This window comes from Pelophylax lessonae (genome assembly GCF_965119305.1).
Source record: "Pelophylax lessonae genome assembly, chromosome: 7".
Taxonomy (NCBI): Eukaryota; Metazoa; Chordata; class Amphibia; order Anura; family Ranidae; genus Pelophylax; species Pelophylax lessonae.
The window spans coordinates 124,418,779-124,443,855 of NC_138774.1; the positions used below are offsets into that span (position 1 = coordinate 124,418,779).

The 25,077-nt window shown below is 41.7% G+C and overlaps 1 protein-coding gene across 1 annotated transcript in view; it reads left to right on the forward strand.

Moving 5' to 3' along the window:
- Positions 1–25,077, forward strand: part of CD40LG (CD40 ligand) — a 206,123-nt gene that overhangs the window by 63,072 nt on the left and 117,974 nt on the right. The window contains exons 2-3 of the mRNA XM_082263560.1: positions 2,609–2,937; positions 14,951–15,184. Coding sequence (XP_082119686.1) covers positions 2,609–2,937; positions 14,951–15,184 — 563 coding nt within the window. The remainder of the gene's footprint in view (positions 1–2,608; positions 2,938–14,950; positions 15,185–25,077) is intronic.

The following is a 25,077-nucleotide window of genomic DNA, read 5'->3' on the forward strand; positions in this document are numbered from 1 at the left end:
CTGAGGTGTTATGGAAGCCCAGGTTTCTTTGATAGTGGCTATCAGCTTGTCTGCTTTGTTGGGTCTGGTGTCTCATCTTCCTCTTGACAATATCCAACAGATTCTCTATGGGGTTTAGGTCAGGCAAGTTTGCTGGCCAATCAAGCACAATAATACCATGATCATTAAACCAGGTATTGGTACTTTTGGCAGTGTGGGCAGGTGCCAAGTCCTGCTGGAAAATGAAATCAGCATCTCCATAAAGCTGGTCAGCAGAGGGAAGCATGAAGTGCTCTAGAATTTCCTGGAAGAGGGCTGCACTGCTTTTGGACTTGATAAAACACAGTGGACCAACACCAGCGGATGACATGGCTCCCCGAATCATCACTGACTGTGGAAACTTCATACTGGACCTTATGCAACTTGGATTCTGTGCATCTCCACTCCTCCCCCAGACTCTCAGACCTTGATTTCCAAATGAAATGCAACATTTTCCACAGTCTGTGATGATTTTGGGTTTTCACTAGCTGTAAGCCATTATCATCAAAATTAAAAGAAAGAAATGCTTGAAATATATCACTCTGTGTGTACCACATCTATATAAAATATATGAACTTCACTTTTTGAATTGCATTACTGAAATAAATCAACTTTTTTGATGGTATTCTAATTTTATCAGATGCGCCTGTACATGGTTAGAACCGGCAGGTACCTGCATGTATTAATTCTGCTGCAACATGTACAGCACTACCGATATACTGTAACATCTAGTGGTGTCATGAGTAGGTGTAGGCAGAGCTGGAAAAAATGGGACATAGTGGGACACATGCTTTACAGCAGTTTTGTAATGCCTTTGCCACAGGTCTGCTAAGCTTTGCCTGACATTGCCAGTTTATTTGTAAAACAAAGATTTTATACTAATAGAAAAAAATGAATATAAAATATCAGTTTAAAACTTATACATTTTAGAAAAAGTAAACAATAATGACTCAAAACCTAAAAATGCCCTAAGGGCTCTTTCACACGGGCGTTCTGCATGTCCGTATATCATCCAATTTTTTTGCAGATGATATAAGGTCATAATGTATGTCAATGGCATTGCGAATGTCAGCGGATGATCATCCGCTGACATTCGAATTTCGTCCTTTCAGTTCCAAAAAAACGGAACAGAACCCTATTTTTGTTCCGTTTAAAAAACGGAACGGATGCAAAATCGGATGTCACCGGTGTCATCCGCTGACATCCGCAATGCCCATAGACATACATTATGTCCGTATATCATCCGCAAATGGATGGGATGATATGCAGACATACGGAGCGGATGACACAATTGTCATCCGCTCCATGAAAAAAAAAAGAGCCCTAATATTGGATTTCTAAAAAAAAAAAAACGTCTAACTGGATTGCTGCCATGCATCCGCATGTAATCCCCAACTACCACGGGCAACTTTTTCACAAAATGTTGATATCCAGCCTGCAGATAGAGATACAAAGCATCACACAAAGATCACATAAAATGAGGTCATACTGCAATATCATTATATTTCACCATTGCAGTTACTGTAAAATGAAAAGCCATCGAACTTTGGAAAACACACACCACTGCATGGGGCACAGATTAAACTTCCCCATGGAGGGGAGTCATACAATCTGTGCAAGCCTCTGGGACTTAAGGGGACTAGCTATACTAGATGTGGGTCAGATAGGTGCTGAAATTCCCACCCACTTGCTTGTCGAGCTAGGCACAGCTCCCTTCTATCTATGGGGTTTATTTACTAAAGCTAGAGAGTGCAAAATCAGGTTTTATTGCCAAAGCTTAATTGAACAAGCTGAGTTAAGAAGCGGATTGGTTTCTCTGCAGAAGTGTGACTAATTTTGCACTCTCCAGCTTTAGTAAATAAACCCCTCTGTGCCAATACACAGTGACATTTTAATTTGCCCAGTGGTTGGATTGAGGAGGGCCCTATATTGGTCCTACACAAACCCCATAAAGTGTAACTTCACTTTTGTTGAGGAAAAAAAAATCAATGAACATTGCAGGGATTTTAACTCTCTTCGCATTTGATTCCTACCTTTTGTTGCTCTGAAGAAAAAGCTCTTTGTTTCACCATGTCTTTTGCAAACTGATTCTAAAAGAAGGGGGGGCTGGTTTATTACAATCAGCTGGTGCACTCTTAGGGTTCTGATGAGAAAAACTGCAGGGTCTCCATTCCTTTAGAAGTATTTAGCCGTTGGGGAGTATGTCACTGCACTGCAGGACCTGTCTAAAATGTAGTTTGTATCTTAATGCAGACTTTCATGGAAATCAGTGAGTCAGTAACAAGTAGGAAATAACAGGTTGCCATATTGTAATACATTTTACTGAATTTTACAGAAAATGGCAGCAGCTGTAGATTAAAAAGGAAAGGTAATTTTTAAATACATTAAATGACAAACTGGCTTGTTTAGCAGTTGTACAGTATATGCTATATTATGTTTTTTGTTTGCTATATTTTGTTTCCATGAGAAAGCAGAGTTGCCCTTTTAACTTACTATGTTTCAATGTTTTACCGTCTTTCTTAAATGGTTGTGTGTACAAATATATTTTCATGAAAATCTGCACAGTTCTAACCACATATCTGTACTGCAGGTATTGTGTCCCTGGTTTCCCTGTCTATGTTATCCTATGAGCGATACCTAACAGTGCTAAAATGTCGAAAAGTTGATGCATCCAACTACAGAAAGGCGTGGCTATGTATCATTGGATCCTGGCTCTACTCTCTCTTATGGACAGTGCCACCTCTTTTCGGCTGGAGCAGCTATGGCCTGGAAAGTTCTGGAACAACATGTTCAGTGGTATGGCACTCAAGGTCACAAAACAATGTATCGTATATTGTGTGCCTCTTCGTGTTCTGTCTGGTCTTACCTCTGCTTGTTATGATATTTAGCTATGGGCACATTGTCAAAGTCATTCGAGGGGTAAGTTCAACTTTATTTTCCTGGCTCCAGTGATAAATTCTATTAAGTCTAAATATGTCGGCCATAATGGGGTTGACCTACTAAAAGTAAATAGGCTGTTCACTTATCAATGGACATTGCACTTTGCCAGGGTATTTGCACTTTGCAAGGACATTTTCCCTAGAACTTAGTAAATGAGGTGAAGCTGTGCTGGCTTCAATCATCTAATCATGTGGAAGCAAAAATGCTGCTTTTTTTTATATCCCTTGCACATGATTGAGAATTCTTTGAAAAGTGAAACTTCACCACATTCATTAACGTTACTCTAATATGTTTCTACCCTCCTCATACCTATCCTCTCCACCCTTTATAAAATGTCTGTGTACCTAACTAATTTTAATTCATTTTTGTCCGATCACATGATCCTGTAGCTCCGCCTTTCCTGTGTCAGTGAGTGGCTGCTGCAGGGGAGAGGAGAGAGCACCAACAATGGCTGGGCTATGGAAGCCTATGGGTTATATCTCTGCTCCCAGATTCAGAGCTGTTATTGAGTGCACCTTACACAGGAGAGCTGGAGCTGCAGAATCACGTGTCCAGACCAGTGCGGATTAAAAAATAGGTAAGTACATAGATCTTTTTTATACAGAGTAGGCAGGAAAGATGGGAGAAGGGGACATTTTTATTGATAGTTATAGTTAGGCTTTTCTTACACTTTATTCTCTGGGGAGCTTCCCTTGCAAAAGAGAACAATCTATTTGCCTTTAGTAAAGCAATCTCAGTGAATTTGAAAAAGCATACAACACCATGTCAAATAAATGACCTTCATATGATGTAATACAACCAGTGATCCTTATGACTATTCCCTGGAAGCTATGGAGCCTTCAGCTTGATTTTTATCCAGTGTTCTTGACAGCATAGAGTTTCTGTATTTCCCTCTCCATGTAGTTCCCTAATTTGTTTTTATTATTTAGATCATAAATATAAAGGCTACTTATAGAGGACCTAAAGGGGTTGATTTACTAAAACTGGATAGTGCAAAATCTGGTGCAGATGTGCCTGGTAGCCAATCAGCTTTTGCATTTTTTTGGAAATCCCCCCCGCAGCATAGGTAATTTTATACATGGGCAGGGCATGATTGATCAGATCAACCCACATCTATAAGGCAGGGGGATCTGGCCTCTTCCAGCAGAAAGCAATAGCTTTTTTTAGCATAAATAAAGAAGAATGGAACCATTACTTTCTGAAAGACACCTAGATATTCCTCTTTCAGGTCTACAAGGAGACATCTGGCCGGATACATACAGTATGTTCGGTAAAGCCAATTTAGTTTCCATAAAGGAGGTAATACTGGAATTAATGCAGTATATTGGTTGCTAAGATGCAGGCAGCTAATGCCACATACTGTCCTCCATAGCTGGAACACAGGTGGCTATTGCCATCTGTGTGCATGTAAACATTAGCACAGATGTTTACATGCATATAGCGTAACATGGGGTCCATATGCAGGACCTCAGATGCCGAGAGAGGACGGATGGCTGTATCCATGTGTATTTGCATACAGGAAATGTATTACCTAAATGGAGCAAGTGGCAAAATGCCCGTTCATTTTTCAAATTTTTATATGTTTTGTATCCTTATATCATATTTTGATCATCAAATTGTATATACAAACCAATACTCTATCTTCAATACTGGCACTTTAACATTGTCCAGCCAAACACCAGTCAAAACTTGTTGAATTAGGTTTGGGTAGGACAAGAACCTCTGTCAGATGCTTAATGTTATCTGCCTACCTATTGAGGTGATTTTCTCTTTCTTCTTTTATGTCAAACACCCACCAACTTGATAGGAAGTGATGGAAAATCTCCCCAACTTGGACACAAATTTCAATAAAGACAGAATTAGATTTTACTAGAACAAAATGTATTTTTTGCTGTGACCTTATTAGAGGGATTTCTGGTCCTTCACTCTTCTGATTAGCGCTCAATAAAAAGACAGGTAATGAGAGGAAACATCTCAAATGAGGACAGCCGCCATGTATTTACTGCAACAAACCTGTACCTGTATGTAGTTTCATTCAATAGCCACTAAGCAGCGCTATCGCACTGCCTTAGGCGCAATTGGCTAGCCGGGAGGCCAATCAATCGGTCCGACATACCTGATATCCGCCGGCCACCCGCTATCCTACCTATGTAAACAAGGCAGATCGCCATTCTGCAAAGAGACAAGATGGAGATCTTGTGTTCCTCCTAAGCAAGAACCCAGATCTCTGTTATTCCCCCAATCAGTGCAACTCCCACCCACATTTAGTAAGCACCCCCTAGGAAAGCAGCGATGACGAACATATGGCACGCGTGCCACAGCTGGGACACAGAGCCCTCTCTGTGGGCATGCAAGCTAAGTCAGTGGTTCTCAACTCCGGTCCTCGGGACCCACCAACAGGGCAGGTTTGCAAGATAACTAAATTACATCACAGGTGATCTAATTTGCTGCTCAGTGATTGCAGTATTCTAGTCTGCATCCCCCAAGGTAATACTTAAAATCTGGCCTGTTAGTGGGTCCCGAGGACCGGAATTGAGAACCACTGAGCTAAGTCACCAGATTGCTACCGCCTGGCAGCTGAACCTCGGACATTTTTTTATATGCCTATGTATCTCTGTGCATAATGTCACACGATTTTCCACTAAACAGAGCTGTGGTTATTTTGCCTTTGTTTGGCTGGTTACCTGGGGATCAGGGAATATCTCCACTGTGGGACCCAACTGTCTCCACCCGGCTCACTGGGTCATTTGCTTGCGTGGGGCCCATCGGATGGCTTCTTCGGTGCCTGATAGAGCCATCCTTCTGGGGGGTTCTGCCCGTGGACTGGCGGAGCCATCCGTATGCTGATGGGCTTGGAATGCATGGCGCCATCCTGCATGATGTTGGAGCAGTGGCATGCACTCCAGGCTCAGTTGGTCCTGGAGCTGCCTCTGTTCATATGCAGGAATCCCATGAGCCACGCGCGTTGGCATCCAGTGCCATATTTAGGTCCTCAGGAAGGCTGTATCCACAGTGCTTTGCCTTGGAGGACACCATTGAGACATCAGTAGAAACCACTTCTATTTACCAACAGGGAATTACCATTTCCATCTTGGATGTAGGGCCCCATGGTCCAAATATATAGTATATTGTTTGCGTGATTCATGAAATGCACCAACACTCATGATGAGGAACCCCATTACTGTCAATGGCCCCGCCCACACCTGAGCGTTCCGTCATTTGAAAAAGCACAAAAAGGTTTTTTTGGGGCAGAATCATACGTTTTTGGTCCCTTGGGGCTCATTCAGGGGGGTGATCAGTCCCATCCTCTGTACAGAACCGCTGGCAGGTTTAATTCAGTGTTGGCACTTTGAAATAAATAAATTGGATTTGTGTTGCAGTTTGGGCACTCAGGCTTCAAAAGGTTCGGCATCACTGCCCTAGGGACACACCTAACTCTTTGATCAGTCCTGATGTTAACCCCCTCCCTGACATGTCATTAGTACTGTAACTGTCAGTTAGATGTCCAATTTGTCCGCCGCCATTACTAGTAAAAAAATAAAATTCCATTAAAATTTTGCAGCATTTGTAGATGCTATAACTTTTGCACAAACCGATCAATATACCCTTTTTGGAATTTTTTTGAACAAAAATTTGCAGCAGAATACATATTGGCCTAAATTGTTTTTCAAAATTGTCGCTCTTTTTTTGTTTCTAGCGCAAAAAATAAAAGCCGCAGAGGTGATCAATCACCACCAAAAGAAAGCTCTATTTATGTGAAAAAAAACCTTCTGGTCCAGACGTGGTTAAATGTATTTTAACCACTTGCCGACCAGCCGCTGCCGATATACGGCGGCAGGTTCTGACAAATCGCCGTACACGGTTTGCGGCAGCGATCCTGGGGTATCCCCATTCACCACAGGGGAATCTGATGCACTGGCTGGCAGCCGCTATTGCCGCTGAGCACCTGCGATCGCTCCATGTGGGAAGAGAATGGCGGTCTGCTGATTTAAACACAGTAGACCGTTGTTCTATCAGTAATCAACACAAGGCTCCTGTGTTTCTACTATTTAGAAACACAGGTCCCTATGTTGATTCCACAAGCCCATCCCCCTCACAGTTAGAATAAAAAACCCTAGGCTCACATTTAACCCTTTGATCACCCCTGGTGTTAACCCCTTCCCTGCCAGTGTCATTACTACAGTAACAGTGTATATTTTTAGCACTGATTACTGTATTAATGTCACTGGTCCCCCCCAAAAGTGTCAAAAATGTCAGTTAGGGGTCTCTCTCATCTGTCCGCCGCAATGTCGCAGTCCTGTTAAAAATCGCAAATCTCCTCCATTACTGGTAAAAAAATAAAAATGACACAAATCTTTCCCCTCGTTTGTAGACGCGATAACTTGTGCACAAATCAATCAATATACGTGTAGCACCCTACAAGGTAGGTGCTAGGTAAAGTGTAATAGGCCTTGTTGCTTATCAGCAGGGCCATGATTTTCAGCTAGGTTGTCATGGTTCCCAGGTGTGGCTGTTGAGACTGGGGAGTCTCCCTACTCTCATTGGGCTCTCATTGGGCAGTGGAGGAAACCCAGCCAATGGCACACCCAGGCTTGTATCTACCCCAGAAAGGCAGCTTCTGCCGCACAGCATTCTGGGAGCGCGTATAAGTTTGAGGGGAGCACATGATGCCACGTCTTTGGCGGTAAGCAGAGTCCCAGGAGGGAGAGTACGGCTGTCTCTCCTCCTGTCAAGAGGAATCGGATGTCCCAAGCGGCTTGCCTGAGGGGACAGAGGGCTGAGCTGAGCTGCAGAGAGGATCTGGTGTGCTGAGGACCAGCAGAGCTGAGAGGGGACTAGTTTCAGGAAAGCATTCCCAGTCATAAGTACTGCAAACTGCCCCTGGGGGTCTGCCTAGTGAGAGGGGACCACTCCGGGGAAGGTCAGAGGGATCCGAGAGCTAGCTAGCCGGTGCAGGAGCAAAGGAAAGGGGATGCCAGTGTTGACCCCGAAGAGTAGTTGGGCCCTGAAGCATTCAGTGTACAGTGGAAGTATACAGCGTGCAGTGTACAGTGTTGAGAGTTGCAGCAGCAGTGTTACTAAAGGCTACCTCAATCAGGAAGGACTGGAGGAAGCATTGTCAAGGACTTTTGAGCTAACCAGAGTGTCAGAAGTCAGTCTTCAGTACAGTACAGCAAGTCAGTGATTTCAAGCGCCAGCAAGCGTTGGTCGGCATTCAGCCGGCGTCAAGACAGCGCTGAAAGGCATTTTTTTCTCAAGTGTCCCAATTTGTACCTAGTTGAACCAGAGGAGTATCCCACTCATTCTCTTCTCCCATCCCCATATAAAATAAATAAAACAAACCAAAGATGCCGGACTGTTCATTGTCTCAGATCTCACACTTGGGCAATCAGCTTAAATGTGCTGTTGGTGTTACCGGTGACCATGGCAGACCTACATCAGGCCCAATGCCTGGAAATCCTGCTACATACACTTATTGGAATTTTTCTTATGAAAAATATGTGGCAGAATACAAATTGGCCTAAAATGATGAAAAATTTTGATTTTTAATTTTTTTTTGATTGGGAATGTTATATAGCAGAAAGTAAAAAATAATGTTTTTTGTTTTTTTTCAAAATTGATGCACTTTTCTGTTTATAGCGCTAAAAAATAAAAATCGCAGCGGTGATCAAATGGCACCAAAAGAAAGCTCTATTTGTGGGAAAAAAAGGACATACATTTTATTAGGGTACAGCCTCGCACGACTGCGCAATTGTCAGTTAAAGTAACGCAGTGCCGAATTGCAAAAAATGGCCTGGTTATTAAGGGGAAAAATCTTCCGGTCCAGAAGTGGTTAAATATAGCAATTGTGTCACACAGCAAGCAAAATGTACTCAAGTGTCTTAATGTCTTAGGTGACTGCCATATGAACATTTGCGCATACCTATTGGGCATACGCACAATCTCAGGAAAATGTGTTCAGGATGGAAGAAAAACCATGACACATTTCTCCTGTTACATATGTATCTTTTACATTTTCTTCTGGGGATGTGTTTCATTTCTAAGCTGTGTTTTAAAATAAGTACATAGAATGGAAAGCTTTATTTCCGTTCTTTAAATAACAACTCAAAGCAGTGAAATCTGCTCCATCTTTACCAGTTACCTTTTCATCACCGCATTCATTACTGGCGCTATTACATTTCAGGGTGAACCACGCGACACATGATCTACGTCCAGTTATCACAGGAAGTCATCACAAAAACATACATTCTCTAAATTGAAAGTCTAAGGCCCAATGTCATATAACAAGCCAATGATCTTGATAATTTATAGAGGAGTTTTATTGAGCAGCAGAATAGAATGGAAGAACCTATAAACATGGCCTTTTCTGAACTCCGTTTCAGCTGCAGCTGATTTTTTTATTTCCTGAACCAACAATTTTTAAGTCTAAAGGCCTATATGCTGTATAGTAGCGGTCTCTAAACTGCAGCCCTTTGTCTGCCTATATCAGGCCCTTGGGACACTATTAGTCCCAGTGACACCAACACGGGGACACAATTCCTCCCACTAACATAATGATGGGGCACTATTTCTCCCACTGATACCAATGATGGGGCACTATTCCTCCCACTGACACCAATGATGGGAACTATTCCTCCCACTGATACCAATGATGGGGCACTATTCCTCCCACTGACACCAATGATGGGAACTATTCCTCCCACTGACACCAATGATGGGAACTATTCCTCCCACTGACACCAATGATGGGGCACTATTCCTCCCACTGACACCAATGATGGGAACTATTCCTCCCACTGACACCAATGATGGGGCACTATTCCACCCACTGATACCAATGATGGGGCACTATTCCTCCCACTGATACCAATGATGGGTCATTATTCCTCCCTCTGACACCAGTGATGGGAACTATTCCTCCCACTGACACCAATGATGGGGCACTATTCCTCCCACTGATACCAATGATGGGGCACTATTCCTCCCACTGATACCAATGATGGGTCATTATTCCTCCCTCTGACACCAGTGATGGGAACTATTCCTCCCACTGACACCAATGATGGGGCACTATTCCTCCCACTGATACCAATGATGGGGCACTATTCCTCCCACTGATACCAATGATGGGTCATTATTCCTCCCTCTGACACCAGTGATGGGAACTATTCCTCTCACTGACACCAATGATGGGGCACTATTCCTCCCACTGATACCAATGATGGGGCACTATTCCTCCCACTGACACCAATGATGGGAACTATTCCTCCCACTGACACCAATGATGGGGCACTATTCTTCCCACTGATACCAATGATGGGGCACTATTCCTCCCACTGATACCAATGATGGGTCATTATTCCTCCCACTGACACCAATGATGGGAACTATTCCTCCCACTGACACCAATGATGGGGCACTATTCCTCCCACTGATACCAATGATGGGGCACTATTCCTCCCACTGACACCAATGATGGGAACTATTCCTCCCACTGACACCAATGATAGGGCACTATTCCTCCCACTGATACCAATTATGGGGCACTATTTCTCCCACTGATACCAATGTTGGGAACTATTCCTCCCACTGATGCCAATTATGGGGCACTATTTCTCCCACTGATACCAATGATGGGGCACTATTCCTCCCACTGATACCAATGATGGGGCATTATTCCTCCCACTGACACCAACGATGGGAACTATTCCTTCCACTAACACCAATTATGGGGCACTATTCCTCCCACTGATACCAATGATGGGGCACTATTCCTCCCACTAATACCAATGATGGGGTACTATTCCTCCCACTAATACCAATGATGGGGCACTATTCCTTCCACTAATACCAATGATGGGACACTATTCCTTCCACTAATACCAATGATGGGGCACTATTCCTCCCACTGATACCAATGATGGAAAAAACAAACCACAAACAGCGCAAAACAAGTCCCAGCTTCACAGAGTCCAATATGTATGCTTGGTCAGGGGCACTAGTGCAAGGACATAGGAACATGTAAATCCAAAAAGCATGTATTTCCAAAAGGACTGCAGCTTCCCATTCAGATCCTGGGTAGATCATGAGGTGATCAAAAAAGAGAAAGACAGAAGCAGGACCCCAATGAAAGACACTGTAACCGTTATTAATTAAAAAAAACAAAAAAAACAAAGGCACGAGGTTCCAAGGTGGTGGGGTATGCTGCGGCCATTGGCATTTTTTACCTGTCCCTGCAGGATCCTGCGCAGCTGCCCTGTGTATCATCATGATCTATGAAAGCCTCTGATGTAAGTGTGCTTTCCTTTTCCCAATAATAAGTGCTACAGTGTGCTTTATTGGGATTGTGCTTCTGTCTTTCTGTTTCAAACCAATGATGGGGTATTGTTTACTCCCATTGATGCCAAGGCATTTTTCCCCTCACACAGACAGACCCCCCCCCCCCCCCCCCGAAAGTCTGAAAAAAAATAAACTGGCATTTTGTTTAGAAAGTTTGGAGACCCCTGTTGTATAGTAATAACAATAGTGTTTACCTGCTTATAAAGGAGATCTATGCTCAGATTTACAAACCCCTCTATATTTCATTTTTCATCTATTGTGAAAAAATTGATTTGCTGTGTAGTATCTTTAAAACCACTTAAACCCCGGAAAATTTTACCCCCTTCCTGACCAGGGCCTATTTTGCGATTCGGCACTGCATAACTTTAACAGACAATTGCGCGGTCGTGCGACGCTGTACCTAAACGAATTTGACGTCCTTTTTTTCCCACAAACAGAGCTTTCTTTTGGTGGTATTTGATCACCTGTGCGATTTTTTGATCATGCGCTATAAACAAAAAAATTGGCAATTTTGCAAAAATAACAATATTTTTCACATTTTTTTGTATGAAAATCCCCCCAAAAAAATGTAAAAATCTAAATTTTTTAACATTTTAGGCCAATTTGTTTTATGCTACCTATGTTTGTTAAAAAACAATTGCAAAAAGTGTATTTTGATTGGTTTGCGCAAAAGGTATTGCGTTTACTAACTAAGGGAAAGATTTTTGTCATTTTTGTTGTTTTTTTTTTAACGAGTAATGGCGGCGATCTGCGATTTTTTTTTGCAGGACTGCGACATTGCAGCGGACAGATCGGTCCCTTGACTGACATTTTTGACACTTTTGGGTTTACCAGTGAAATTACTACAGTAATCAGTGCTATACATATGCACTGTTACTGTAAAAATGACACTGGCAGGGAAAGAGTTAATTTTATTTGAGAGGGAGGGGTTAAGTGTGTCCCTAGGGGCGTGATTCTTACTGTGATTGGCTGTGGATACTAGTGTAAGAACAGAGATCAACGGTCCTACATAGTAGAACCGTGTGATCTCCATTCTTACACAGGGGAGAATGACAGGCGGCTGTGTTTACATTAGCCGACTGCCTTTCTCCCGCTCTAACGAATGATCGTAAGTGCCCGGCGGACATCGGGTCTGCCGGGCACACGCGCGGGGGGGTCCGTGAGCGCGCGCTCGCTCCCCAGAGCCTCACAGGCTAGCGATGTAGACCTACGTCGCTTTGCCTGTGAGGGGCTGACTGCTGACGTAAATCGTCGTTAGGCAGTCGGCAAGTGGCTAAGATAGATATGCTCTCCTGGATGGATTGTGAATGATTGAGAAAGTCCAAGGATATTAGCAGATAGTTTTGAAGTACCAAATCCAGAGTGGATGGAAGCCTCTATTGCATATCTAGTCTAGGTACCTCCATGGGTGGAGACCAAGTAACACAAAGGCAAAGAAGCTACAAAAAATGCTTGGTCACAGCTGTCAAGGATATTCAGATATTCCAGAGCAGAGCAGGTCTGAAGCACAGGATGTAGCAACATTGTGTCTGTAGGCCATTTTAGTTCAACCTATGTTTAAAGGAGAAACACATACTCACCTATATGGCTGCAGCCTCAGTCTGAAGCTGCAGCTATCCCCCACTGGTCTAAGACCGAGAACTAAACGATCACATGACCGCTGATCGCTCAGTCCTTGGTTGCCCCACAGCTCTCACTGGAGCAGTGGAGGGGGCAGGAGTGGCTGACTCAGACTCTCAGAGGCATGCTAAGATGCTGAGCCAGATGCCAGTCAGGCACCTGGATGGATCCCTACCTTAAAGTCAGGTGTCTTGCAGGGGAATGAAAGGCTGGATTTTCTGGTCCTCTAAAATTCAAAGATCAGCACATCCTGCAAGTGATCTGAACATGATTGGGGAATAATAGCTTAGGTAGGACCAAGACACTGTAAGTCAGTTTAAAGTACCAAACTGATATACATCAGGGCACAGAATGGCAATAAAGCCATATTTAAAACAAAATAAAGTTAATATATTGCAGCTTGCCAATCATTAAATGTGGTAGCTGCATTCGTTTTCCTTTTTAGGTTTTTCTTTCCTTTATTTACACCTGGAGATCGGGTCACTAACACTTCCTGTTTTATTTCTGTGAATGAGCAATGGAGTCACCCTTGGACAGTAGCACAATGTAGAGAAGATAATGCTAGATATAATAGTGGATTTAAATAAATGACTAACAAATTAAAGCCTAACTCCAGCTAACACTAAGAAGTGACAAAAACTTTTTTTTTCCATTTTGGGATAAAGGGTCTACATAAATGAATAACATTGGATTACTGTAAGCACCCATTTCAGTGGTAAATGGTTTGGCTCAACCCTCTAACTTCCACTTTTGCTGCACAGCTTGGCCTGTTAAAGGAGGTAGAAAAACAACAGCAGGATCAACAGGTAAAAACTACATTATGGGGGGCTTCAGAAAAACAAAGACTGTTTTGTTAACACTAGTTACAGACTGCATCATATATGTAATTTTGGGATTTTGCCTTTAGTACCACTTTAAGCAGCAAGCAGGTAAAAGAAGTACCAAAACCAGTGAGCAGGGGGCAGAACAAGAGGTTCAGGTAGGCAACCAGGGCCAAATATAGCCATGATGAAGATAGGTTAAGGCAGGGGGCAGAACAAGAGGTTCAGGTAGGCAACCAGGGCCAAATATAGCCGTGATGAAGATAGGTTAAGGCAGGGGGCAGAACAAGAGGTTCAGGTAGGCAACCAGGGCCAAATATAGCCGTGATGAAGATAGGTTAAGGCAGGGGGCAGAACAAGAGGTTCAGGTAGGCAACCAGGGCCAAATATAGCCGTGATGAAGATAGGTTAAGGCAGGGGGCAGAACAAGAGGTTCAGGTAGGCAACCAGGGCCAAATATAGCCGTGATGAAGATAGGTTAAGGCAGGGGGCAGAACAAGAGGTTCAGGTAGGCAACCAGGGCCAAATATACCTGTGATGAAGATAGGTTAAGCGTGGTAAAATACTAGTCAAGCCAGCCCAAAGAACAGGAGGTCAAATAAGGTCCAGTCTGGTGAAGTACGCTAACAATAAATTTAGCACCAAGGTGTTCTGGAATTAAGCTTAGATAGACCCTTTGAGCAAATGGCACCACTGGGCATTTGTATGCAGATACAGTACATACTGTACATGACACCACATCCACCTTGAGGCATGCACATACTAATAAAGACAGCTCTGGAGGAGCAAATGTGACCAGGCACAGGTGCAAGCACAATGACTATTGGTACATTGACCAAGATCCTTTAGGCTAAAATGGGCTTTTAACCAAATCAAACTGTGAATGAAAGTGAATGCCACCTATAATCAATTGGGTATTTAGCCCATTGTCGTTAGCGGTAATGAAGCTAGCATTTTCCATATAAGCCATTGTATTCAAGAAGAGGAAACTAGTAACATGGGAAGAAAAAAAATACATGCTATATACATTGCACTGCCTTTCAGCTTTTTTCTGTTTTGAATACTATAGGGAGGTTTGATAAAAATGGAAATGCATTTTTAACAATGAATGATCTAGTCTAATATATAGCTGCAGTTGTCTGAAACATTAGTTGCTGTTCAGAGAATATTAGGGTGAAGGATTAATAACTGTCTTCTAATTTTCTTCACAGATGGGGCGGATTAACCTGAGCTCAGCTCAGAAGAGGGAACACCATTTGCTGTTTATGGTGCTCTGCATGATCACTTGCTATCTCATCTGCTGGATGCCCTATGGATTAGTCTCCTTGATTACAACTTTTGGGGAACCTGGAATCATCTCTCCCACAGTTGGCATCATACCATCCATTCTGGCTAAGAGCAGCACCTGTGTTAATCCTCTTATATATATATTTATGAATAAGCAGGTATGACTGGCATATTAAAGGCTACTGGAGTAAAATAGTGTAGTCAGCTATGGTAAAATGCAATGTACAGTAACACTAACAAGGGTTGGAAACGTTTTGAAGATCTTTTGACATTGATGACAATATATGTACTGGTCCTCTATGTGATAAAAAGTAAAGTTTAGTGACAAAAAAGGGTAAAAATGTAAAAATATTAATTAAAAATGTTGCCATCTGTTTTATGTCTGACATAATCACAGACATAGGCCAGCAGAACTGTTGACATAGAGATCACTATGCTGGAAGATGTGTTTTTGTCATATTAGCACTCTGATATCTGTGATGCAACACAGAGGAAATGGCAATGCACAGGATGCTGTGTGACCTGGAACTGGAAGTTACCTGTCCCTCTGGTGAATAGGGAAGGGCTACCTGCAGTAATACATAGACAAAGGGAAATCTATCAGCCATGACCCTATAAACCGAAGCCACAACAGCCTATTATTACAAGGTAAGGCAAACAAACCACACATGGAATATAACTACACTAACATCTAGTTAAAACAAGGAAAACATTTGAAAACGTACAATGTTTTACAAAATAAATAATAAAACAAGCTCTCACATACCTCTGTAGCTATGGGCTTTGTAGAGAAACTCATCTTCAGAGTTAACATTAGAACCACTGAAATCGCAGCCCCTATTTTTCTACAGAACCAGGATTTTGGCAGGCTGCCAGACTGTTAATATAAATACACAGCACATGCTTCCAAGCTGTTAGAAACCCCCTGAAACCTGACTTCAGAGTCTGAGGATGAAAAACTCCACTGTACTTGCAGCTAGAGAAATCAGTGTTTTAACCACTTAAGCCCCGGAGGATTTGGCTGCTAAAGGACCAGGGGTTTTTTTGCGATTTTTTACTGCGTGACTTTAACGGACAATTGCGCGGTCGTGCGACGCTGTACCTAAACGAATTTGACGTCCTTTTTTTCCCACAAACAGAGCTTTCTTTTGGTGGTATTTGATCACCTGTGCGATTTTTTGATCACGCGCTATAAACAAAAAAAAGCGTAAATTTTGCAAAAATAACAATATTTTTCACATTTTTTTATATGAAATTCCCCAAAAAAAAAAGTAAAAATCAAAATTTTTTAACATTTTTCGGCCAATTTGTTTTATGCTACCTATGTTTGGTAAAAAAAATCGCAAAAAGCGTATTTTGATTGGTTTGCGCAAAAGTTATCGCGTTTACTAACAAAGGGAAAGATTTTTGTCATTTTTGGTGTTTTTTTTTTTAACGCGTAATGGCGGCGATCTGCGATTTTTTTTTTCGGTACTGCGACATTGCGGCGGACAGATCGGACCCTTGACTGACATTTTTGACACTTTTGGGGGTACCAGTGACATTACTGCAGTAATCAGTGCTATACATATGCACTGTTACTGCAAAAAAGACACTGGCAGGGAAGGGGTTAACTTTATTGGACAGGGAGGGGTTAAGTGTGTCCTAGGGGCGTGCTTCTAACTGTGCAGGGACATTCCTTTTGGTGTAAAAGCAAAGATCAACCGTTCTACATAGTAGAACGGTCAGATCTTCACTTTTACACAGGGAGAACTGACAGGCAGCTTGTTTACACAAGCTGCTCTGTCTTTCTCCCTTCACAGGAGCGATCGCAGTGTGACTGGCGGACATCGAGTCCGCCGGTCACACGCACTGACTTGTCTGTGAACGAGCCGCGGCGGGCGCGCGCCTCGGCGGGTGCGCGCCCGCCCGCGATAGGCTCGCAAGTCAGTGACAGGCGAGTGACGTACCGATACGTCACTCTGCCTGGCCGGGGCTGACCGCCGCAGTATATAGTCGTGCGGCGGTCGGCAACCGGTTAAAGCACAAAATAATGCATAAATATTGTCATTTCCATAGTCTGGGCACATTAAAGTGAAACAAAAGGCACCTGCATCTTCGTCTGTGTGCTGGTTTTCAAGCCATCTTCATTGGCCGGCGCAAGATGATGTCACTCCTGCACATGTGCAGGAACTAGTTGTCCCGACACACTGCATGAGCAGCTCAGTTTCATGCTAGGGAATGCTGAGAGCAGGTTGGTGTATTTTATTGCAGAAGAAACATTGCATGTCTATTCTGCAAAAGAAAACGACTGTTCCCAGTGAATAACAGGGGAACTTCTTTTCCGCTTTAAGCTGGAGAGAAAGAAAAGACACCAACCTGAGAAGTGTCTTCAGTGAAATTCACCACTAAGTGGCACGTATTCCCGATAATATTTGTGTTTAATTCTGTCATCAATACATACAAATTGAAAGGTTTGTTTTTTTTATTCCAGTTTTACAGATGTTTTGTCACTCTTCTGAAATGCGAATCGGAGCCACATGACAGCGACGCCACTTTGAATTCACGACAAAGTAAAGAGCTTCAGATTAAAGACAATGGCAAGATGATTCAGAGCAGCTTTCACCTGCCAAGGAAGGACACAACATCTCCTATCATGAAGAAACAGAAATTGACTCTTGTAGTGCACTACATAGATTATAGATAAACTTTTATGTCAAACCACCAGCCGGTTAATCGCAGTAGTGATTTTTAAAACAAAAAGGAAAAATAATGTAGAGATGTCCATCAGAGTCTGGAAAAGGGCCAGTGTGAACTGGGTGCTTGGGTGCTATTATGTGACACATCAGAGTGGTACCATTATCATTACCGCGAGTGCTACTCTGGGAGTCTGATGTGTATGAACACAAGCCTGTAATTGCCCCCACACTATTGCAAAGTGTTTCCTTTGTATTAATACAAAGGGGAAAGCTGATGTTACTTTTATTTCTACCGAGAATGACAGATATGTCATCCGTGACAAAATGATCATCTTCTCAATGTACAAAATGTTCATCTCTAGAATACAAGTTGTTTCTGTATGTATAAACGTTTAAGCTATAATTTATCTGCCCAAAAGTCCAAGCTTGAAAAGAATTTAAGCTTTTTTAATGGCATGCATTAATCTTTAAATGTAATGTATTTAAGGGCTTTAAAGGATTACTGTACTTCATGTGCATATCCTCTATCTGCCCTTCTCCCTGCTGCCTGTAAAAAATAAAAAATAGGTGGGATTGGGAACCCATTCTGTAATTATTAGTGTGTTTCATACCCCATGGTCCCAGCAGCATCTTGTAGACTATTGCTGTAGAAATTGCTGTTGAGATACAGGAGACAGGCTGTTGTGTATAATAAATAGGCAGACCGTCTCCTAATTGTTCTCTTTATTGGTGTTTGCCACCCCATTGCAGTAATTGGATAGTGGAAGGCTGTAAACTGTGTTGTGTGAACACACATTGGGGGAGATTTATCAAAACTGGAGCACTCAGAATCTGGAGCAGCTGTGCACGCTAGCCAATCAGCTTCTAACTTCAGCTTGTTCAAATTAGGCTTTGACAATAAAACCTGGAAGCTGATTGGTTTATATGCAGAGCTGTACCAGACTTTAACACTTTCCTGACCGTCCTCCACAGATTTACTGCGGCAGGCTGGCTCTCCTGCGTGAACTGATGTAGCCCTACATTGGTCGCGCGCGTGGTGCTGGGGGGCGAGCGCGCATCTGCAGGTAATCCTGCTGGCAACAAAAGAAGAAAAGCAGGCGCCGCTGAGTGTAGCAACAATTTATTACATGACAATTAAAAGAAGCAACTCACATCGTAGTATTCTTTAGTCCATGTTCCATAGTGTATACACTTCCTGTACTCAATCTTCCGTGTCCCGACTGGCCCGCAGCCGGGTGATGACGATGCAGGAAGCTTCACAGAGGAGCTGGTTCAAGCGGAGGCCGCGGTGGACCGCAGGCTCTCCGGAAGTGACATAACGCGTTTCGGAGCATGCGCACTTGGCTCCTTCATCAGACGTAAACTAAAACTCTCTACAGCGGCGGTTATATGGGGACATGCACCGGAAATTACTATGGTGAATGTCAAAGGGCAATGTAATAAAGGCGGAAATTGTCATAATGCTATAAACAACAAACTCTGATGGCATTAAATTAATAGCGTCCCAAGACATTTCCTTCACCATCATGCCAAGTCGACTAGTGGTCCCCCTGAAGCAGAGAGGTTCAAGCGACTCTGTCAAAGGGAAACATATTGGATATATGCCCTTAATGTTCTCTCACCTGGGGGACTCAATGAAGAATTAGATATTAATACAATTCTGTGAGCCATCTACATCTTTTTACATTTTAAAATTTTTACATTTTTAAACTTTTACTAAGTATTATCTAATTTTAAGTGACATACAGACACTGTTCTACTTTTGTTCCTATTTTTTGTTTACCCTGCTTCTTTTTTTTTTTTTTTTTTTACTCATCTTCACTATTATGAGCAATTTATATTTTTATTCTTATTCTTATTTTTATTTTAATTTTTTATTTTTATTTTATAATTTTATTTTTATTTTTATTTCTAGTTTGATTTATTTTTATTTTTATTTTCATTTATTTTTCTTTTTGGTATTTTCATAATTTATGCATTCAGTATCAGGGACACTCCGCACATATTCATTTTCAGATGTGTGTTGGTTTTAAGTGCTTTGTTTTTAAGAAATTAATCACAACTCTATGCCATATTTTAATATTATATGTGTAATTTTTACTTAATTTAAGGCCATCAGAGTTTGTTGTTTATAGCATTATGACAAGTTCCACCTTTATTTCATTGCCCTTTGACATTCACCATAGTAATTTCCGGTGCATGTCCCCATATAATCGCCGCTGTAGAGAGTTTTTGTTTACGTCTGATGAAGGAGCCAAGTGCGCATGCTCCGAAATGCGTTACGTCACTTCTGGAGAGCCTGCGGTCCACCGCAGCCTCCGCTTGAACCAGCTCCTCTGTGAAGATTCCTGTATCGTCGTCACCCGGCTGCGGGCCAGTCGAGACACGGAAGATTGAGTACAGGAAGTGTATACACTATGGAACATGGACTAAAGAATACTACGATGTGAGTTACTACTTTTAATTGTCATGTAATAAATTGTTGCTACACTCAGCGGTGCCTGCTTTTCTTCTTTACCTGTTGTAAACACAGCCGACCGTTCTTCACTCTGAAATGATCACAGAGGGCCTGTGATCCTTCTATATAAGATCACAGGTCTCTGTGGTCATTTCACAAGCCCATCCCCCATACAGTTAGTAAACACTCCCCTAGGCTCACACTTAACCCTTTGATCACCCACTGTGTTAACCCCTTCCCTACCAGTGTCATTTTTACAGTAACAATGCATATTTTTAACACTGATTACTGTAGTAATGTCACTGGTCCCCCCCCCCCCAAAGTGTTAAAAATGTCAGTTAGGGGTCTGATCTGTTTGCTGCAATGTCGCAGTCCCACTAAAAGTCGCAGATCGCCGCCATTACTAGTAAAAAATAAAAATGACTTCAATCTTTCCCCTAGTTTGTAGAGGCGATAGCTTTTGCGTAAACAAATCAAAATAAGCTTATTGCGATTTTTCTTTTTAACAAAAATATGTAGCAGAATACAAATTGGCCTAAAAGGATGAAACATTTTGATTTTTACTTCTTTCTTTTTTATTTGGAAATGTTATATAGCAGAATATGAAAAATATTGTTTTTTCTTTTTTTCAGAATTGTCGCTCTTTTTTTGTTTTTAGCGCAAAAAATAAGAAATCGCACAGGTGATCAAATACCACCAGAAGAAAGTCCTATTTGTGGAAAAAAAAGGACAATAATTTTATTTTGGCAGAGTTGTTGCACGACCATGCAATTTTCCGTTAAAGTAACACAGTGCCGAATCGCAAAAAATGGCCTTGTCATTAAGGGGGCAAATCCTTCCTGTCCAGAAGTGGTTAAACGCCCCAGTTTTTGTAAATCTCCCCCTTTATGCCAAAGCAGGTGTCCCATCCTATTTATTTATTTTTGCACGGAAGGCTATCCTTTATAACCAGGCAGATATTCAGCATCCTATTCTGCTTCTTTTTTTGAGGAATATGAATTATTTCAACCACTCCAGCCCTTTTACAAATCAGTTGAGTTACCCCTCTTGTATATGTGTGTATATGACTTAGTTGCTAATGAGATGGAAGGGTACTGTACCTGACTGATTCCTTCACAGTATTAGATACTGGGAGCTACAGTTATTCTAAAGGCCCGTACACACGTACCGATCGTCGGCATACAAACGTCGGTGGACGAAGGATCTGCCGATTGTACGCGTGTTAGTATGGTGCCTCCGACAGATGTCTGCGCACAATCCGCGGACAAAAGTCTTTCTTGCAAACATGAAAATATTTGTATGCCGACACCAGAACGGACGATTGTTCGCCTGTCAGTACACAATTCGGCCGACAGACCGCAGATTTGCAAGACTGGGCATGCTCAGAAAATAGAAAACACAGGGAAAGTTAACCATTACATGACATCACTTCTGCAGTCGGCGGACAAAATTCTTGTGCTGTCCTTGTGCTGTCTTTGCACTTTTCAGCAGACACCGACATCCCGGGGAGAAAAGAGGAACATTTGTATGCCGACCATCGGTACGTGTGTACGGGGCTTAAAAGTGGAGTTCCTGTCCTACTGAAACTGGAGAGTTAGCTGCTTGGAAATAATTAATTTGAAAATCCAGGTCTTTAGTACTGAGCTTTTTTTCCCTGGAACTGCTAGTTGCATGGTTGTTATGCCAATTGTCTTAATTTAGTACTTTGAGTTTTTGACCTGAAATAAGCATGCGTGACTCATAAAATAATAAATCCAGTGGGCCAGCATATTCAGGCAGCTAATATTTTCAGAAGACGTTAACCAGCGTCAATCAGGGAGGATCAGAGAAGACAGGCTGAAACAGCCTTTTTATACAATGCAGAGGATTAACCCTTTAGGTTCCACAGTGAATATAACAAGCATGCTTTACTGCAAATACAGATGAATTTTACTGTTGTGGGGTTAGTAACACATTAAGCGTAACTCAAACAGCAAATTACATTGATGAAATATACCTTTTACCTGCCAAAGGAATTGTTATCCTGTCCACACAGTCCCCAGTCACTAGACACAAAAAAAAGTTCCGGACACAAAATCGAAGTCGATTTTGGGCCATCCGCTTGCTTTTAGTCACCTAAAAAAATAAATGGATAGTTACAATTTTTTTTTTGTTTACTTACCTTGTTATTGAAGAAAAATATACTCACCTTTCTTCCACATCCTCCCTCTGCGGCCATGGCCTGCGCCGTCACTTCCTCTTTGCATTGACTCCTGGGAGATGAACGTCATCGCTCCCAGGAATCAATGCGCCTGCACCGGCCCCGCTCGTCACTTCCGGTGTGACGAGCAGGGGCCGGTGCAGGCGCATTCTGGGAGAAGAGGACACGGAAGAGGACGCAGAAGAGGACGCGCTGGCTTCAGCTGCCCACACCTGAGATGGCAGCGCTGGAGAAGAAATTTTCAAGGTAAGTATTTCTTCTTGCAGGTAAGTGCGACCCGGGACAGTACAGAGGCTATCCATTGACTGTCTCGTGTCTGTCTGACTGTCTCGTGGGTATTTTTAGTGAAAAAAACATTTTCGCGGCCGGAACTCCGCTTTAAGAAGTCATCCCTGAGCTCACTTTCCACCTATCAGCATGCTTCTTATCATAACAGTGGCATATATTACACTGATTCGCTCTCAGTGCTGGCTTCCATCTCCCAATCTGAGCACTGCTGTACTGGGAATTGCAAAACTACCATTCTGAAGTCTAATTTAGGAACAAACACTAGTTGTATTCAATGGATTATTAGAGAATACAGATCTGCATTAACTTGTGACTTTTATATCTTCCCGGGGGTTTGACTTTAAGGGGCTCATAGACTAGATTGCAATAAAAAAAAATCACTTTTGAAGAAAAAAGTGATTGGATAGGATAAGAACCCTATTGATCATCCTCTGATAAGTAGTGATAGGTGGATGGCTGCAGGTTGCCTTTCCTGATAGTCTGCACATGCTAAACATAAATAGTCACCCAATAAGAGTGTTTATGGATCTGTTGTAAAATTCCAATGTCTGAGGGCAGCTAAAGTATTCTGGAACAGCTGATCAATTTCTGATACCTCTAGCCAGCTTTAGGTGGGTTTTTATTTACACATTTTATGTAATGAGTATTGCACACTGACTATCAGGATAAAAACAGGTACAAAAACAAGAAACTGACAGCATTTAGTTAAATAATGGTTTTATATGAAAATCTTTAAAAATATAATCAATGTCATTGTTAGTGGCATCATAAACACATATACAACGGGAGCAGTCACCTTGAATATGTATCTGACAATGAATATGTTTTGTACTGAAGGAATTTTACATATTGTCAATAATTGTAAATAAATGTAGATAACTTTGGGATCTCTTTTTAGGGTTATCAGTCACATAGTGTTGGACCATCTATGCAAAGAGATATTTACTTAATAAGAGAAATAGACATCTATTTGAAACATGTAGCAACATTGAGGTCACCCCCCCCCCCCCCATCTCTCACTATAATTAGTAAATGTTTCAAGGGGATTCATATTACACATTTTAATTATAAAAAAAAAAGCTATTTTCTTGCCATGAAAATGAAAAAGGGAAATACTAAAGCACAACCAGGACATAGAAACTGTATATGCGACGAGAACATATGGCAAAATACATGTACTTATTTAATACTTTACACTGTTTATAGCATCTAGGTATTAAAAAATTACGATGTTGATCAGATTATTGCATTGGATCCAACTCTAGACAAATTATTATTTTTTTTTTTTTTGGATAAACTTATTAAAAGTAAATACTGAAGAAATTTCAATCCATTTCCTGTCCCGATCTCAGTTGGGACACAAAACCCAAGGCCTTACAGGGGGTTAATATACCTTCTTTACTTTGTTCAAAACAAAAAAAAACAACTCTTCAAACCTCTATGTCATTACTGAATTGTGTAATGAGCTGGAATTTTTAGGTTCCTTTTAGATTTTAACAGAAGATTTTTAAAAACCAGGGCAAAGTTGTGTGGAAGAAAAGATAAGTATTTCCAAATTTGGATTAAACTATTGCTTAAAGTTAGTTCTTTCTTTCTATGTAATGTTTATGCGGGGGGCGTAGATTTGTATTTGCCATAATTAATCCTGTTCATACTAGGCTGGCAGATTTCAGTATCACTTGTAAACTAGTTGTGCAGGACTGTCTGTCCTAACAAAGAGTTACAGATCTGAGGTTTGGGTGGTGCACTGTATGTTAAAGCACTTAAAAGAAAACTCTGAATTTGTCCACTTTCTCCATATGGCCATCTATTCAAAGCAATAGAAGCAGCCTAGTGTCCTATATATTATTATTATTTTTTTTTAAATATGCTGCGTGCATAGGGGCACATAGCAACACATAGTAGTAGTTTCTCAAATTCATCAGAAAAAGTGGAAATACACTTAAAAGCAGCCCAACAGAGAACTCTTTTCTGATGTGCCCCCCACTCTTGGCAGCTTCCAATCCTGTATTGTAGCATTTTGGCAAAAATGGTTGTTTATTAGAGATTGCTGGAACTGCATGATCTAAAATGCCTACTTTCCCTTAAAAACATATGCATTCCTAAATTCAAAATCGTTAGCAAACCTATCGTCGAAGCCCTTAAAACAGAATAGGGAAATGCAGAAATGAGAACAGTGTCATTGGCTATAATGCCATTCACTGGCATCTAACTGCACAAAAATGTGTAATTGTGAACAGGGTCTTCCAGAGAGCCTGCAAATGACAATGGAGTTTTGGAGATGGTACAAGCCTTTTTTAAGCAGGGGAGCTTAGAAATGCTTTATGCTTTGCCTAAAAAAGCTGTGCATCACAAACTGAAAGAGCAAAGATGAATAAAGTATAAGTAAAGGCAAAACCTTTTTGCATTCTAGATAAAACAGAAAGG